Source organism: Euprymna scolopes, chromosome 4 (genome assembly GCF_053919585.1).
Source record: "Euprymna scolopes isolate OS-2025 chromosome 4, ASM5391958v1, whole genome shotgun sequence".
NCBI classification, from domain to species: Eukaryota; Metazoa; Mollusca; class Cephalopoda; order Sepiida; family Sepiolidae; genus Euprymna; species Euprymna scolopes.
The window spans coordinates 156,973,393-156,991,637 of NC_136485.1; the positions used below are offsets into that span (position 1 = coordinate 156,973,393).

Consider the following 18,245-nt stretch of genomic DNA (forward strand, 5'->3'; position numbering starts at 1 on the left):
TTAAATGAGGACATGTTCGCTCCTTCACTGCTCAATTAATAACGCTAGTCATCCCCATTTACGTAGGTGTTGTTGTTTTTTTTTATTGACTGTCTTCTAATGTTTGTTAAAGTCTTTCATCATTCAGACAAGTCCCGGTGTGTATTCAATAGTTTTGATTCTTTGCTAAGTTCAACAGTTTTTTTTTCTTCTTATTCCTACAAGAGTGGTACTTTCGGAAATAGGGGACATTGCTACCTATCAATTTACTTGCAATTAAATTAGATTCCTTTCTCATCCAATCTCTGCATGTGGAAATTCTCGTTGCAGTGCAGCTCTCTTATCATTTAGCAATTTTAAACACGCTAAGAGCTAACCTGCCTGTCACATAAGCCTTACATTACAACAACTGAGAGAATTTATACTGACTAGCAGCAACAGGAAATCTAATGGTTACATGAACAAAATAGTTTTTTTTTACATGGGGATCACCACTTATCAAGGCCCGTAAGCCACTCGGGGATAAGGGTTATTTTGTGTACAATAATCGATGGGATAATATCGTAGTAATAGTTGGTATTGGAGATTTGATAAAGTGCCTTACTTAAGGGGGCGATTAATCAGGAATTTGTTTATGTTGGACTTGAAGACGCCCAAGTTGTAGTTAGGGGGGAAACAGGCAAACGGAAGAGAATTCCACAGGCGTGCACTTCTCAGAAAAAAGCTACAAATGGCTTATCACATATCAAGGCCCGGAGGCCACTCGAGGATAAGGGTTAATGTGTGTATTTTAGTCATTGGGACAGTCGCATAATAATCGTTTGTATAAGTTATTTGGTATAATTAGATTATTTGCAAGGACGGCTGAACAAGAACTTGTTTATGTTGGGATTGAAGATAATGATATTGTAGTCAGCTGGAAAGCAGACCAACAGAACAGAGCTCTACAGGTGGGCAGTTCTGCTTTTAATCAATTTGGTTTCAGTTCTGCTTTTAATCAACTTGGTTTATATTTAAATAGGTTTTAATTTCATTATTTAAAAGTATTGTTGCTTTCAAGTCCAATATAAACAAGTTCTTGTTGAGCCGTCATCTTAAATAATTAAATTCTATCAATTTCCACTACTATCGATCATCACCATGTTGTATCACCGACCACTCATTAATCCTCATCCTTGTAATTTCTTTAAAAAAAAAAAAAAAAAAGAACTGATGTATTTTTAACCAGGGTTACATTCTGTACCAAAAGTTTGTCCGCTTTTGAAAGGAATGAATTTAGCAAACACTATATCAAATGTCACACACACCTGACAAGCAGCAAAGTTCCACACGTTCACTTTAGAGGTCTCTTGATGTTGTAGACTCTTCTATACTGAAAGTTTCTTCCCTCGAGCTGCTAGATTTTGGAATTCCTTCCCTGTATCCTGCTTCTCCAACTGTACTTACTTGCAAATAAATAAGTGTAAAATAAACATACATCCCACTGCTGAACTTCCTTATTAGAGTTTCCCTGTACACATGATCCCTAATTCGTAGTAATCCCTTACTATTCGGTGGCAATTTTTCTTATTTTGCATAAATATAAGTGAAAAGAGTAATTAAAACAAAGTCAGAAAACGCTTCACTTTCCTAAATATAAACAAAACACATATCTTCAAACTGATTTGGTCCCAGAATAACTTTTTGTTTCCATTAGAAAATCTATAGATATCTATAAAAGTGAACGTGTCTGTGTGTGTGTGTATTTCCCTACGCAATAACTCTGTCAATTTACAGTCTACAGACTCGAAATTTGATATACAGGCTACTGAGATTTGAGAAAATCTATGTGATCGGTTTTCGGCCAGAAATTAGGTTGTTAAGGGGTCAAAGTTCAACGATTTGACCTTTGAGAACTCTACCAAAGTCCTCCGACAAATTTGGGTATAAACACTTGAAATTTTAGATATAGGTTCCTTGGGCATGGATCTAACTTAATAACTTGATTTCAGCCCAAAACAATAAATGTTAATGGGTCATTATAATTTTTTTCTTTTGCTCAACATACACCTGCAAACACCCGAGCAACGCCAGGCTGAAATGCTAGTCCTAAATATTTGTATTTACTTCTTACAATATATATATATATATATATATATATATATATATATATATATATATTGTAAGAAGTAAATACAAATATTTAGGACTAAATTGCTTTTTTTTCTTCTACAGTTACAGCCTGTTATATTTTCTGTATTTGTATTTTGTATATTATTAATTTTTTTTATTGTTAGAACTAATTATTTTTTGATGAAGGTTTGGCATAGTTGAGTAAGACACTTTGATGGTGTTCTTATTAAAGATTTTACTTTATCTATGAAGGGCTTTAAAGTTTTTTCTAATATTTTTATAAATTCTCTGGCTATACAGAGGTATCTTGACTTCTTAGGCTTTACCCTGAAGTAAAATTTAAAAAAAAATTGATATAGTAAAAATATGGTTTCAAAAATAAATAAACCAAAATTTTAGTTAAAAAATTATATTCAAAAACAGAAAAAAAAAATAGATTTTAAATGTTTTGACATTTTTTTTTTCATTTCAATAGAATATCCTTATTGAAATCGATGTATAAATAATTTTGGTGTTTCATTTATAATTTTAACTCTGATATGGAAAGAAAAATAAAAAGAATTGAAAACAAATTATATAAAATGATCAATAGGCAGAATTTTATTTTTATTTTTTTACTTGGGAGTCACCACTTATTAAGGCCCGAAGGCTACTCGAGGATAAGAGTTAATGAATGTAAGGTGGTAGTTTAGGAATCGTTGATAGTGTAAATTTGGTAAAATTTGATTATTTATGGGGGCGGCTCAACAAGAACTTGTTTACATTGGATTTGAAGGCTACTAGGTTGTATTCAACCGGGAAGCAGGCCAGCAGAATAGTGTTCCAAAGGCGGGAAGCTCTGAGAAAGAAACTTTGTTCATTGAATCTGCATTTAGATTTAGGTACAAATAGAGAATGGGGGAAATCGTATATAGTGGTTGTAACTAGTCGAGTGTTTTTGTGAAAGTTTGGCAAGAGAGACCATAGATTGGAGTTCAGTCGATTTTGTTCAGTCAAGCGCTTTTGAAGGAGATTATTCTGTCTGAATGTACACATTTTTAAAAATAATGGCCGAATTACATAATTTAATTGTGTTGATGAGTCTCATAAAACCTCATGCTTAACATATGCAAAACAGGAGGTAAATAATTTTCACTGACAAATATCAATTATGTTTAACTGTAACATCATCCATACATCAGTTGTGATTAACTAATAGCTTAATTACCACAAAGAAATTGACAACAGTGCCACCTCTAGTAGCAAACTATTTCCTCTAAACTAGCAATTATTCAAGAGGACATAACTCTTGAAAAACATAAATTATAGGAAGTTCAACCTCAAGAAAGTTTGTTGCTCCCATTGTATCTTAACTCGTTTGAGTGAGAAAATTCTGCGTAAATATACACATTTTAAAAAAATAACAAGTATAATTTTGTGCTTTATAACACATGCATGAGAAGAGTTATATGCTTTGCAATGACAAATATATACAGTCCTGGTCAAAATCATAAGACCACTTAAGTGTTTACGCGTAATATCAAATTTTTAATCAGACAAATGGTTGAAGCCATTGCCAAAAGGTAAAATATGATGGAAAAAAAAATGAAATCTGCTTCATTCGAAACCTTAACCCTGATCTAATTATTATTTTTTAAAAAACATTTTCACCTGGTCAAAATGATAAGATCACTTTAATAAAATCTGCTAGTTTTGAAAAAATGAATACGAAAAGCTTTCTATGTTACTAAAAGCAACTTGTTAGTGGATAAAAAACATCTTAGTAAATTATAAATGGCAAAAGGGAAACCATTATCAGAGTTTGAGAGAGGAAGGATCTTTGAGCTTAATAAGGGTGGACTCTCCCATAGATCCATTGCAAATGAAGTGAATCATAGCAAAACAGTCATCACAAATTTTTTAAGAAATCCAGATCAATATGGGCACAAAGAGTCCAGGTCGACCAAAAAAAATAACCCCATCACTGGATCGCCATATCAGAAGAAGTTTAAAAAAAAAAACTCCAGTATGAGCTCAAGTCGATTGAAAAGCCAAACAGCAGCAGAATGTAGTCTTAAAACCATCAGAAGCCATCTGAAAATGAAGGCTTTCAATCATTTAAAGCGACTGCAGAAACCACGTTTTCTTGAACAGCACAAAACTAACCGACTTAAATAGGCCGCCAAATAGCAGACTTGGGATGAAGAGAAGTGGGAAAATGTAATTTTCTCCGAAGAGAAAAAGTTTAATCTAGATGATCCAAATGGATTTCAACACTATTGGCATGATAAAAATTTGCCCAAAGACTTTTTCAACTCGGCATAATGGAGGAGGGTCTTTAATGATCTGGGGTGCTTTCTCGTCAGCAGGGACCCTAAAGTTGCAAGTAGTGAAAGGCCGGCAAACATCATTGAAGTACATTTCAATGCTTGAAAATGCTTCTATCAGGACTGAAGGTCCACGTCTGTGTGGAAGAAATTGGATTTTCCAGCAAGAAAACGCTGCGATACACACTTCTCGACAAGCACGAGAATACTTTTCTTCAAATAATATAGAATTGTTAGATCATCCAGCATGTTCTCCGGACCTCAATCTCATTGAAAATCTTTGGGGATGGATGGCAAAAGAAGTGTTCAAAGATGGAACCCAGTATGATTCGACAAAGGAACTTTCTGATTCAGTTTTCAGTACATGGGATAAAATTCCTTCGCAACTGATAAAAAACTTAGTCACAAGCATGCCAAAGAGAATTTTTGAAGTAATTCGTAATAATGGAGGCTATACTAAATACTGAGACCCTTTTTAGTAATTTATAATTGCCTTTTGTTAGATAAATTATCAGTGGTCTTATCATTTTGACCAGGTGAAAATGTTTGTTTTTTAAAAAATAATTATTAGATCAGGGTTAAGGTTTCGAATGAAGCAGATTTCATTTTTTTTTTCCATCATATTTTCCCTTTTGGCAATGGTTTCAACCATTTGTTTGATTAAAAATTCGATAATATGCGTAAACGCTTACTTTCTTAAGTGGTCTTATGATTTTGACCAGGGCTGTATGATTATATTAACTAAGAAGATATTCTGCGTAGATCAATTTAAAAAATAAAGGAAAGCGTTTGTATATTTAGTTCCATTGATTAGTGGCATGGATAATTCTACAGCTGTCAAATACAATTACAAAATGCAGATGTCTAAACTTCTTTCTTTGGCATTTCGAAAATAACTGACTGTACAGCATTTCTTTACAATTATATAATACTGCCAGTAGTCAAGAAATATAGGATTACAGATTTGAACATTTTTTGCAAGGTTTCTTTTCTTTGCGTCTTGGTCACATATATGTCAAATATTATAGTAGTTGGTTTACTTCCATATTAAGACGTTCATCAATTAATCATTCCATTGAAATGGATAAACAATAGGAACTAATTTCACTCACTATCAACTCATAATACAGTTTTAACATATTACTTTTACTTTGTTACATGTTAATGCGGATTCTTCAGTTTATTTTTCTTTCCGTGTGACCAATCAGTTAGAGAAGCAGCAATGAAAGGAGAAATTTGAATTGTTTTAAATCAGTTGTTCAACTTTCTATCGTTTAACGTTAATGATCCTTAATTGATTGTCACTATCAAATTCAGACCCGACTCTAAAAGATGATTCCTTCCAAAGAACCTTCCTCTACATGCCTAGTGCATTTGTTTGTTTTTTTTTTTTTTTTTTTTCTCAATGTGAATTCAAGTCTCATTTTCGTTACCATTATGTCAAAAGATTTTGTTTTATTTAGCCATTATCATGGATTTCTGCAATAATTATCAATTATAGAGATGGGTAGTCAGCAAGGGAGATAAGTAAAATATTATAATTACATGAAAAGGAAGTGGGGCAGCATTAATCCACTATGCTTGTGGCATCAGTTAAATAAGTATTGACGGAGCTGTGATTACTTTGAGGTCTTGACTATGCAGCTTAAACCAATAGAGCACCCACTTTAATCTGACCTTGTAATATATCAGTATCACTTCTTGTTTTTGAAATTTAAAAGTTTCATCATGAAGCCAGGAAATTTGACCCAACCTTCACCAAAGACTGGCTTATTTAGGTGATTACTTGATTCAGTATAAATACCTACAGAAGATCAAAGAAAATTTTGTCATGAAATGTGTAAAAAAAAAAAAAAAAAAAACTAGATAAAAATATAAATTCAAATAACTTATAAAGTAACATGATATAAAATATATGGAAGTTGATGTCTGGACATGATTCAACTATAGATTATGAAAATACTTCTGGTTAGAATGTAAAGTTGTTGAATGTCCTGGGGATATTTTTAAAGTTATGTTTAGTTTCAGATAAAATACTGAATAATAAAAATATTTTCCTCCGACATTTTTAAGTACGGTTATTATGATAAATGAACAAATATGACATCACATGAATAGCATTCCTATGAAAATGTGATGTACTTTTGTTTATGAGTTCATGAAAAGGAATAAAACTGCTTAATATTAAAAACAAAATAATATTTTCTTTGCACTAAAGATAAGAAATGGTAAACAGAAATGAATCAATTGATGTAAATGAACTTTGTGTGAAAAAAAAAAACATAATTTTCTTTGTCTTTAGAAAGAAGATAGAATTATACAAACAGTAATAACAATGGAAATTCTATAACATATTCAGAAGACAACATAACCCAGCAAGAAGAAATCAAGAAAACACAAGACAATTTTATTCTTAGATAAAGTAAGTAATAAAGTAATTTTGAAAATGGAAAATTGGAACCAGTTCTTGATGAACATGTGAAAAAAAAGTAAATCCTGGTAAGCACTTTTCTCTTAGTTTTTTTTTTTTTTTTTTTTTTTAAATTTTCCTATAATTTTGTTTGAGTTGGGGATGGGGCATGATACAGGATTCGAGACATTTACTTGCTATCTCATACATTCTCACCGTCCCTTTAAGTGCAGCTGTTTGTATATCTCTTTCACTTGATTTACCAACTATATTTGCCAGGTAGTTTTCGAAATTATTTTTTATGAGTTCAATTACTCCTATAACTACTGGAATGGAAATCTTCCTAAGATTCCAGTTTCATTTCATGTCGTACATAAGACCTCATCTTTCCCCTCTCAGCTCTTTAACCCAGCATCACTAGAGACATTGACTTCTACTAAGGTTGCTTTTTTATCTTTTTGTTCCAATATATCAGGTTTAATAGCTGTTTTCTATGTACATAATTAAAATGGATCTGTCATACTAAATCCGACTAAACCCAACTCATCAGGTTGGATGATTTGTTCAAAACTCTACACTTTCCCCGCATAGACGTTGTCTTAAAAATGCACTGATTATGCTGGCATGCTCGGGTGGAGTTTTCATCCTTCTGGATAAATTGTCGTAGAAGCATGGATGTCTAAATCAGAGAAATGTTGTCTGATCAAGAAAGACATAGAAACTAATGATCAGGCAAAAATATCAAGAAAACATCTGACACCTCTACAAGCAAAACTTATAATTAAATAACTCGAGTGTTATTTCTTCTGCCCTTCGCATCAACAATTTCTTGGTTAAGTTTGACACTGTTGTCCAAACTTCCAACTTCCAAACTTCTGTATACGTAAGGCACCTTCTCTCAACTGCAAACGCACTTCTGCTGATTGAACTTACTTCTTCAAAATCCAACTTCAAAACGAACGTCTTTGAAAAATCAACCCTCTTTTATCTCCAACCAGGAGCATCTCATCTGCATATCAGGTGGTAACATTGCAGGCATATAAAGAGATAAGGCAGCCATTTTTGTTTGTTTCTTTCTTCATTCATTTCGTTCCGCGACCGACCCGTTGAATTATGCACACATGCTAGTTTGGTAAGTCACGCGTTTCCCTACACAAATAAATAGAAGGTAAATTTACCTTAAATACCTTTTAAAATCACCAACTTCAATCTATAATTGTTTTCACGCAAGACGGAAGTTATATGCTGTGCAAGGACGAATCATGCTTAAATGTAGATCAGGTGATGATTAACTAACAATGTTTTAATCCCCATTGGCAACAGTGCCACCTATGGTAACAAACTATTTTCTGCAAATTAGCAATTATTCAAGAGCACATAATTTTTGAGAAACTTAGCAATAATTGTTTACAGAAAATCAAATTGCAAAGACGTTTATTGCTTTCAAGGGTATTTTATCCACACTGGTCTGTATCTGCATACAAGGACACAAATTAGATACAAAAGAAAATTGACAAAAGAAAAAAAGAATTGAAACATACTTGGTTCTTCATCATCATCCTCATCATCACCGGTTTAATGATCATTTTACATGCTTACTTGGGCTGGATGGCTTTTAGAAATTGACATTTGGAATGAACTCATATCAAGCCAGATCTTATCCATCTCTTCTTCTCTCAAATGTATTCTTATCACTTAATGTTTTCTTTGTTCTTCCCCTGCTACAACAATTGTGGTAATTGTGCATGAAACGAGACCCTAAGTTTCAAAGATGGCAGCAGGTTTGTCAATTGAGTTATGGAAGCACAAAATTGATACAATCCTTTCGCTATTCTTCAAAACTGCTTACTTATATATTTGGACAAAATATTAAAAAAAAAAATTTTGTTGATATATTTTTTCTAACATATTTACGTTTTCTTTTTTAAATGTACTATATTTAAATATACTTTATTTAAACCTGCACAGTCTATTACGATCATCGCCGATTTAAAAAATATGTTTTTAGATACTTAACTATATCTTATGTTTATTTTTTCACTCCCTGTTTATTATAAAAATATATAAAAAGATGTAAACTTTCTTTATCATTTGATCTTGTGTTTTTTTAATCGCATATAAATATCTAAACAATTTGACAAAATATAAACATAGTTATTTGAAAAAGATATGCGATTAAAAAACACAAAATCCATTAATAAAGAAAATTTATATATTTTTATATATTTTTATTTTAAAAGGCGTTGAAAACATAAATCTAAATTACAGTTAACTATAAAAAATAATATATTTTAAATCGGCGATGATCTTAGCAGACTACACAGGTTTAAATAAAGTATATTTAAATAAAGTATATTTAAATAAAGTATATTTAAATATAGTATATTTAAATATAGTATATTTAAATAAAGTATATTTAAATATAGTATATTTAAATATAGTATATTTAAATATAGTATATTTAAATATAGTATATTTAAATAAAGTATATTTAAATATAGTATATTTAAATATAGTATATTTAAATAAAGTATATTTAAATATAGCACATGAGAAAAAAAACGTAAATATGTTAGAAAAAATATATTAACAAAAAAAATCTTAATTAGTTTTGAAGAATAGTGGAAGTATTGTATCCATTTTGTGCTTCCATACCTCAATGGACAGACCGGCTGCCATCTTTAAAACTTAGGGTTTCGTTTTATGCAGTATTACCACAATTGTCTCACATCTGTTATCCTAAAACTTCTCATTCATTCTTTCAGTGTTGTCATGCCATCAAAGTCTTTTGTTCTGCACACATCTTCCTGGACTGTTCAGATTTAATCTTTCTCCAGAGCCATTACATTTAAGCCTGTCTTTAAAGTTGATATTACACATTCATATTATTCTCATTTCATTTCTCTCTGTGCAATGTGCATCATCACACTGCATACTCTTGCCTGGTAGACTCTTCCCCTTGGTCAAGATGCTTTGTTGATTAGTAATGGCAGAATTTCTCTCAACTTACTCCATCCATTTCTAACTCTTGTAATAACACAAACATTTTCTGTATAAAATATTCAAAAGACAATATAACCAATGCAGAAGTGAATAAAACGTACTAATTGACATGCATTCTCCACTAGAAATACGTTGCTCAGATGTACAGTTCATGTGCAAAAATGGCAGACCCTGAGTGTGGCAGCAGGACCGTGCGGTGACCCACAAGTCCAAAGAGACCCAGGCTTAGCTTCAGAAGGAGTGCTATAACTTTGTACTCTTCTCTCACTAGCCCCTCCCGCCTCGACCTGAACCTGCTGGACTACTTCTTTTTGTCATACGTCGAGAACATCACCAACATGACCTCCCACAACATCAAAGCCAACCTGATCGCCACCATCTGCCGAGTATTCGCCAAGCTCCCCCTGGCGCTTGTAAAAAAACAGCATGCTTCTAGTTTTTGACCCATGTCAAGGCAGTGAGTGATTGAGGCTGAAGGCGGCTACATTGAATAGCTATCAGCTTTACTACATAATCAAGTTACCAGAATTGATTTTTTCAATAAAAGTTTTCAAGTAAAGTTGTAGTGTTTTCTTTAGGGCAAGAATTTTATCGTTCCATCCTGTACAGAGCAACATTTATTTGTATTATATATCAGTCCTATCATACTAAAGATAGTGAACAAACAAGCTTTCGACCCAATCCAGTTGAAGTATTTGAGAAAGCAAATAGCGAGTCAAATGATCTCCAACTTTCAATTTATTTCCATGCTGATATGTTTATTAATTTTGTTTGTTTTATTTTTTGTATTTTTTATACAAATTAATATATTTTTCTCTTTTATTTTCTTTTTAAAATTAAAAAAATTTTCTTATTTCATTTTTTTCAAATTCACTGAGACTCTTGTAATCCACTAGCTACTGACCCTGACGGCATCCCAATTATAGTGTTAAAAAAGCTTCAACCAGAACTTGCTCCCATACTTACGAAACTGTTTAAGCATTGCCTTAAGGAGAAGTGCTTTCCAACACCCTGGAAAACCTCATCAGTATGCCCTGTATTTAAGAACTCAGGTGATAAGTCATCTCCCTCTCAGTACAGACCAATAAGTCTCCTGTGTGTCATGAGTAAGTTGCTGGAATCCATATTAAATAGAGAAATAGTTAACTACCTCAGCAGAAATAACCTTCTTAGTGACACGCAATATGGTTTCCGTTCTGCAAGATCTACCGCAGATGTGCTAACAGTTACATCTCATAGGATTAGTGAATCTCTCGACAAAGGCTTCCTTTCCAGGGCAATTGCTGTTGACATGTCAAAGGCCTTCGACAAGGTATAGCATAAAGGCCTACTTCAGAAGGTTTCCAGCTACGGTATAACTGGAAATATTCTCTCTATCATTAAATCATTTCTCTCTGATGGGCTAATAAGAGTAGTGGTCGATGGACAAAAATCAGAGGCCTACAGTATTAATGCTGGAGTCCCTCAAGGGTCCATCCTGTGCCCAATTCTCTTCCTGATCTACATCAAGGATCTCCCTAGACACATACTTAAATCTCTCCTCTGATCTCGAACAAGTGGTTCAGTGGGGGAAGACGTGGCTGGTTACCTTTTAATGCATCTAAAACCAAACTCCTATCTTTACATCATTAACGCTCTGATCCCCATCTGGCATCAATTGAAATGGATGACTCTCGTCTAGGAGAAGCCCCATGTTTTGATAAGCTTCTGGGCTTGACCTTCACTCCTGATCTGAAATGGAACACTTACATCAAGTCTATTGCCAAGGTCGCTGGAAAGATGGTGGGATCCTTCTACCGCTCCAGAAGGTATCTCACTACTGATGCAATTCTCTATCTATATAAAAGCCAAGTATGTCCAAGGATGGAATACTGCTGCCATATCTGGCCAGGAGCTGCTAAAAACAGCCTATCCTGCCTTGACAGAGTACAAAATAGACTTTGTGGCTTAGTGGGGAATGCCCTTTTCTCTTCCCTGCAACCTTTCTCCCACAGAAGAGACGTTGCAAGCCTATCTTTGTTTTATTGTTATTTCCATGGCAGGTGCTCGTCTGAACTCCAATCTCTGGTCCCCCCCCTGCCAATCTTTTACAAAAAACACCCGTCTAGCTGAATCCACTGGCAAAAATTTTCCCTACTCTTTATCTATGCCTAAATCAAAACGTAGATTCCATGAACAAAGCTTCTTTCTTAGAACTGCGCGCCTGTGAAACTCTGTTCCGTCTGCCTGCTTCCCACCTGACTACAACTTGGATGTCTTCAAGTCCAATGTAAACAAATTCCTGACAAACCGCCCCTTTAAGTAGACACTTTATTAAATATCCACACTAACGTACTGTACTTACAATAACCCTTATCCCTGAGTGGCTTTCGGGCCTTGATAAGTGGTAACCACCGTGTAAAATAAAAATAATCTTAGAATGAATGTTAGTACAAACAATGGTGTAGGATATTTTTTGTTTGTCCTTTTTTATGTACACATGTAAAAGTATAATAAAGGCAAGAATTGAACGTGAAGCCAAATGACCTAATCTAAACGGATGTGCATACATGGATACCATAAGCAGGAAACTTAAATGAATAGAATTTAATTTAATTATAAGGATTTGTGGCGAAATGGATACCCGGTAAAATTCGGTTGTAATTGACACTCTTCTGGAGATTGATACTCTTCAATCTTCAGTGCGGACAAAACTCAGAATGCAATTGCAAATTACTTTGGGTGTTTGCCCGATCATGGCTAACAGAATGAGATCATGCTACTCTCATGGTTAAAATAAATGGTTCCGTTTAAAATACAGTGCAAATAACAGAAAGATCCCCGAGTTCGACAGGATATACACAGGAAGACAGTCAGGGATTCTCCTTCTCTTTGACGGAATGGCAATTTTGATCAGCCATGGCATTCTTTTTTTTTAAATTACATTTTCACCCCAAACAAGGCAAATTGCCACTTTGGTGTAGGGGGCTACTATCAGGGGTAACAACTACCGGGGTACTATGTAGGGATTTGGGCAGCAAGATGTCGGTTCACGTTACACTTGAACTTCTGCACGTCAGTACTATTAGGGAAGCAGAGACCTGGAATGGAATTCCAAAGTCTGGCGGTTCTGGGGAAGAAACTATTGGAGTAGAAAGATCTTTTACATCTAGGGATCTCTACAGTGTGGGGGTGGGATTTAGCAGCCTGTTGGGTTTGTCGAGTGTGCTCACGTCGTAGGGGCACAAGTGCTTGCAGTTCATCAGAGCATTCATCACTAAAATACTTGTAGAACAGGCAGAGGGATGCAACATTTCTTCGATGGGACAGAGGCTGAAGCTAAGATGCCAGTTCAGGGCCTATCAGGTTTGCGACTCTCTTTTGAACCCTGTCAAGGAGCGAGAGACTAGTAGCAGATGCACCAGCCCAAATGTGACAGCAATACTCCATACATGGGCGAATGGTGGCCTTATAGAAGTACAGGGTACTTTCGGGTGTTAGTAGTTGTCTAGCATGGTAGAGAGAGGCCACCTTTCTTGCAGCGGCCCTGGCAATGCTTTCAATGTAATTGTTCCAACTCATGTTTCCTGTGAACGTTAGGCCAAGGAGTTTGAAAGATGTACTCTCAGATAAAGAGTCGTTGGCCATTGCTATAGGTGGTAGAGAGGGTTTCTTGTAATTATTGAATGAAACTAGTTTAGTCTTGGCGGCATTGAACGTGACCACCCATTTCTGTCCCCATTCCACTACAGACTGGAGGTCTTCCTCTAGTGTTTCTGCTATTTCTTTAGAAATGTGTTCATTCGTCTTCCTGTCGTGCCTGTTATAGAGTGTAGTGTCATCAGCATATATACCCATCTCAGAGGCAATTTTGTCGGGGAGGTCATTTATGAATATCAGAAACAATAGAGGTCCAAAGATAGACCCCTGGGGCACTCCCGCATTTATATCATATTGTTTAGATGTATGACCTTCGAGGACAACCTGGATTTTTCTCTTATCTAATAAAGATTTAATTATGTTAAGTATTCTACCAGTGATACCGTATGATCTAATTTTCCTGAGGAGACCCCCATGCCATACCCTGTCAAAAGCCTTAGATATATCTAGAGCTACCGCTTTGCCCTCCCTCGCTTTGTCCAGTGAATGGTATATACGTTCAGAAATTATAGTTAGGATTTCTGCTGTGGAACGGGCTTGTGATGGCTAGAGCATGGTTAATTAAGGTCTCAAATATTTTGGCAAAAAGTGGAGGAGGCTAATGGGGCGATAATTTAATGGGTCAGTCCTTTCGCCAGAATTCTTGAATACTGGTCCAACAGAAGCAGTTTTCCAACAGCCCAGAAAGCAAGCTTCATTAAGGCATTTGTTGTAGAGTTTGGAGAGAACTGGAGCTACTTCGGCTGAGCATTTTTTTAATAGCACAGCTTGGATGAGATCGGGTCCACATGCTCTTTATGAATCATCGCCATTGACTCTGATCGTGCGCTTTTCTGAACAACTCAGCCATGCAAATGTGCACAATGTCATTCATGTTGTCTGACATTCTTGTTTTTGTTCTTCCACGTCTTCTTTTACCAGAGGCTGAACCAAGGAGCAGATCTTTTGTTAGGCCGTCGGTTCTGGCCATATGTCACAAAAATCGCAATTTCCTGTCTTTAAGGTTGTCCAGCAATCTCCGGCATGGTCCAATCCTCCAAAATGTTGTACAAATAACACTCAAGATGAGAACAGTAGTTTGAATAAACCAAACTAGTGGGACCTGTGGAAATTCCACAGGGTACTCATTCATATGTAATATATTGATGTTGGCATTCTGTAGATGTTCAGTGTAAATGGAGACGCTCTGATATTATTGTAGCTTTTTTTGTTAAAACTGCAGAAGTGTTTATCTAAGCAAGTACAAACGCCCGACAAAGCTCGGTCGTAAAGTACGCTTAAATATGATATTTTAATTTTTGCAGATTTCGTATATATTATTATAGAGTTAATATTCTATCAATTTTTATATATTATAAAGTTGCGATTTCAAAAATAAAAAAAAAATTATATCCATATGACTTGAGTGAATCAAAAACGAAATAAAAACGTATGAAAAATATATATGTATATATATATATATATATATATGTAACTTGAGTTCCTTCAGGTATAATCGAAACCGAAACCAAAACTTATGAAGAATTCTTGATAAAATTATTCATAAAAAAATAAATGACTTAAGTGTCATCAGCTATAATCGAAATGGAAACGAAAACTTGTGAAGAATTCTTTGTAAAATTATTTATGACAAGAAATGGAAGTACATAACAATTAAACGACCTGGATGTAACTACCTCCTGCTATTTCAGTTTTATAAATAGTTAAAAAAAATATAATATTAACTGAATTTAACCTGCATAAAAATTAACCTGAGAAGCAGCAAAATTCCACCATATATATATATATATATATATATATATTTCTTTTTAAATATAATTATCCACTGACACGTGTTTCGTTGTCTACGACTCATCAGAGTTGCTGAATCTAGCAAGATATATATATATATATATATATATATATATAAAATTATTTTTTACTATAATAATTTAATACCTACAGACACTATTGTTTCATCCTTCCAGGAATCTTCAGTGCAGGGTGTCATGATTAGCCCCAGTTGACAGATTCGAACCCAGGAACACGAGCCATCTCTGGCTCGATTAACAAAGACCGTATCCAATAGACTACCATAAACCGCGAGAAATAACGTTAAATTTAAATATTTTATTTTTAAATGTTCTTTACGTCAGTCACAGCGATCTAATCGTTATACGATGATCTATGTATATATGTGTGTATATATATATATATATATATATATATATATATATATAATAATAAAACTCAAATGACCTTGTAACGAGTGTTGTAACCCCACATCCAGTTTACGACTTCCAGTTGCGCATACATACACAAACATAAACCTATAACAGCATAAACAAATAAACACAAATCGCTACTTTTGCAGAATTTGACCTGTGGACTGAAATATTAGCGTTATTATTTAAAAATTATTATGTAACATGTGAAGGGTTAGGGTTAGCAGCATCATTTATAAACAGAATGTCCCGACTCTGCAGGATCTTACACCATTATCATTCAAAAATATTGCTTCATGCAGGAAGATGACAGTTACCAACTACTACTGTCCTAATCAGCATAAATGGTTTAAATTGGTAGAATAAGATGTGAATATATGCACTGAAGCTATATATATATATTATTTAACATAGGAAGGGCGGGGATGTTTTGCAACTATTCTCTATTACAACTATACTGTCGCAATTTTCTTACAAATAAATCAACTTTGACCCGTTGACAACCATAAGAGCAATTTATAACAGCGATTTTCCCCACCGCCTTCCTTTTTTTTTTTTTAATTTATTCATTTTTTAATACAACTTTCTTAAAAACATTCATACATTTTCTTCTACACTACCAACATTAATAAATAACCCACAAAAATATCTTGTTTTTAATTTGCGTTACAAATAAATAATGCGACAATAAAACGTATTGTTTTACTGTATACGTTTTCAGCCTCGCAATTTTTTTTTTTTTCGTCTTTAAATTATCCAAATAAACAATTGTTAATACTTTCTACTTTTTTTCTTTTTTTTACATCGTTAATTTCCACATTGTCGTAATTAGTTTTATTGACCTTATTATTAACATATAAGTTAAATATTTGACCCAATGGATCATGAATTTTTGTTTAAAATAAATGAAAAAAGGTTACATTTTATTTTCATTTTCTATTTTAAAAGCCATTCTTAAAATGGGGAGAGTGTTTTTAACTATTTTGTACTTTCAACTAACAATTTCATTTAAAAAAGATATATCAAAATTTGAATTTAACTTTAAGTATTATGGTATCTGTTCAGTGCACATTTGCCTATAGGTATTGCAAGCCACTTATAACTCAATGGCTGTAAGTGTTTTTTTTTTTTTTTTTTTTCAAAAATAAACAATTATAAACAGAACAACTCATAGAAATCTATCTATATTCTTGTTTCATTTTAATATACTTTCATAGAAATATTTCTGTTATGTCACAAAAAACTATTTTCTTTACGTCACAAGTGTCACGCTCATACATTAATTCCATAGCTAATATAACATACTGATCCAACAGGTCACAGGTAGTCTAGTATATATATATATATATATATATATATATATATATATATATATATATATACACACACACACACACACAACAACAAATCATATATATATATATATATAAAACTTGAGTTCCTTCAGCCATAACCAAAACCAAAACTTATGAAGAATTCTTGGTAAAATTATTTATGACAAGAAATTGAAGTACATCACAATTAAACGACCCGGATGTAAGCATGACAAAGAAGATGACACACACGCTATCGTATTAATATATAGATAAGAATTATTAATCCTCACATAAAAAGTTCATAAACAGAATTAATTAACTTCTGCAAATTAAAGTATAAAATAACTGATAGTCATCTTTTTATTTGAACTTAACTTTTTATTAATTAATTTATATATATTTTTAAAATCTTTTTAAATGTTTTCTCCTTTTATTCCAGTGGTCGTAAAATTTATGAGCCTCCTCGGTTTATGAGTGTTGCTCAAGCAGCTGAACAACTTGTAACAATAATTAACAGAAAGAAAGAGGATGGTCAAGAAACTGGTAAGTCTAAATATTTTAATTCTTAATCTCAAGTATTTAATGCAAGTATTGAAAATGAAAATAGAAGAAATAATAATATCCATGCAATCATATAACTTTAGATCTTTTATCACTCTGAATTAGTCTCTGATAAGAGTCGACCAATGTGTAGGAGCATAAGAGACATCTGACATAGTTATATGGAATAAGTCAGAAAAAGTTGCAACCTTGGTTGAAGTGAGTGTCCCTAATTATGGAAGTCTGAACAGAGCTGAAAGGGAGAAGCAGACCAAATATCAAGGTCTCAAGAAACTGGAATCTTAGAGAGATATCAATCATACCAGTTATTATAGATGCCACAGGGCTTATGAAGAAGAATCTGAAGTCCTACCTAACTAATACTCCTGATGAACCAAATGCAAAAGAGATCCAGACAATTGTACTTAAGGGAACAACGAAGATACTAAAAAGAACTCTCGGTTGGTTTCAATAAAAAGCAGGGCAATGTTGGCAGCTGGTTTGGTTACCCCATACCTGGTGTTACAATCTTCAAAAGAAGAAAATTGAAAAAAAAAAAAAAATACAAAACTCAACTAGACAATGATACCGTGGGCAGATTCACAGATATCTTAAGATCTAAAACTTAGTTCCGTCAGATGCTGCAACATTTACTCAGTCATAAGTTCTTAAGTCTGTTTCTGTTTTGCATGTTTTTTGAAACTGTTGTCTGTGGGAAACGAGCTCCCCCCATGCA

General features: G+C 33.6%; 1 protein-coding gene across 4 annotated transcripts in view; it reads left to right on the top strand.

Moving 5' to 3' along the window:
* LOC145269813 (diphthine methyl ester synthase-like) overlaps positions 1-18,245 on the top strand; it is a 902,043-nt gene that overhangs the window by 435,638 nt on the left and 448,160 nt on the right. For all 4 annotated transcript variants that reach the window (XM_080125536.1, XM_080125542.1, XM_080125549.1 and 1 more), the window contains exon 7: positions 17,409-17,512. In XM_080125536.1, the coding sequence (XP_079981662.1) occupies positions 17,409-17,512 (104 nt within the window). The remainder of the gene's footprint in view (positions 1-17,408; positions 17,513-18,245) is intronic.